General features: G+C 38.8%; 1 protein-coding gene across 1 annotated transcript; it reads left to right on the top strand.

Annotated features, from left to right (window-relative positions):
• The first annotated feature begins 203 nt into the window (after positions 1 to 203).
• Positions 204 to 1,118, top strand: LOC136246195 (hemolysin E-like). Its single transcript, XM_066037633.1, has one exon. The coding sequence runs from the start codon at positions 204 to 206 to the stop codon at positions 1,116 to 1,118; it is 915 nt and encodes a 304-aa protein (XP_065893705.1).
• The last annotated feature ends 266 nt before the right edge of the window (positions 1,119 to 1,384 follow it).

Raw genomic sequence — 1,384 nt, forward strand, 5'->3', positions numbered from 1 at the left:
TCTTAAATCTTAAAATCAGCTGGTACTCGTGCTACAAGAATATGCACTTACTGGACTAACAGGAAGTTCCGGTTGAATTATTGATAAAACTAACGTCCGGCTGCGGACGAATACTGCGTATTTAAAGTAGCGATGTGTGTGCATACAGTATTAAACGCAACTGTTATAAGCGAGTAAACTCCAAAGTTGTCAACTTTTTGGCCATGAATATATCCGGTGGTACGGCTGAAGCAATGATTGAATTATTTTCTAAAGGTCTAGATGTGTATCTAAAAGTCAAAGAACAAATGGAAAGGGCTTTAGGGCTTAACGAGTACGCGAAGAAGTTACAGCACATCAATCAAGTGATGGATGGCGTACGAAAGTTTTTATCAGAAAATGAAAAAGACATCGCTGATGTACTTATCAAGGCACATAAATTGACAAGAGCTGGCATGCAGAAAGCTGTTGTTGTAGTTCAAGTCATTAAATCACAATGCCAAACGCTAGCCGACGTGCTTACTACCGATGTGGACTTAAAAGATAAAATGTTCGCAGCTTGTACGTACTTTGCAACATTTGCAAAAGATATGGAGGAAAAAGTTGACGAAGCTGAAACTAAGCTTGTAGAAGCCAGCAATGAGCTTTTTTCAGCGAAATTAAAGATAAAAAACATTATCAGTGCTTTAAAAAAGATTCAAGATGGCATTGTGCTAGACGCTAAGGAGGCCATCTCAAAACAGCGTGCAATTGCGTATGGATCGGCAGCTGTAGGTTTGATCATGGGACCGATTGGACTCGTGATTTCGTACGGAATTGCGGCAAGCATCACGGAAGGTATCACTGTTAAGGGAATTGAAGAAAACTTTGAAAAGCAGCGGAAGATTATTGAAAAGTACATCACTGATTTTACACAAATGAAAACCGAAACGGAAACACTTCAGACTTCGTTGGATAAAATGAGAAAGGAATTGACTGATATTCACGGAAAACTGTCAGCATTAGCCTCTCTGTCAAAAACACCCTTTGATAACATCAAATCTATTGCTAAACTCCATTTTGGTTCTGTTCTTCAGAGTGTCCGAAATGTTATCGACGCTAGTGAGAAATTTCTGACGTCATTTGGTTTACTTGACTAGGCTGCAGCTCAGAAATCCTTTATTGGACTAGTTATAAGACATTAGACTAGTTACGTATGCTGCTAGACATTTATAGTATGTGTACATGCATTACTTGTTAGGCCACAATTTGTTGATTTTATGCTCTTTATAACAATTACCAAACAGTTAGGATCCGCAAAGCGAAAAATCAACTTTTGCAAATCGATCCCCTAACAATGTGGGATGTTCATCGTAGTATACCATTGCTACATCCACCATGAAACCGGATGCACGATTGTTGTCTT

Source organism: Dysidea avara, unplaced genomic scaffold (assembly GCF_963678975.1).
Source record: "Dysidea avara unplaced genomic scaffold, odDysAvar1.4 SCAFFOLD_404, whole genome shotgun sequence".
Taxonomy (NCBI): Eukaryota; Metazoa; Porifera; class Demospongiae; order Dictyoceratida; family Dysideidae; genus Dysidea; species Dysidea avara.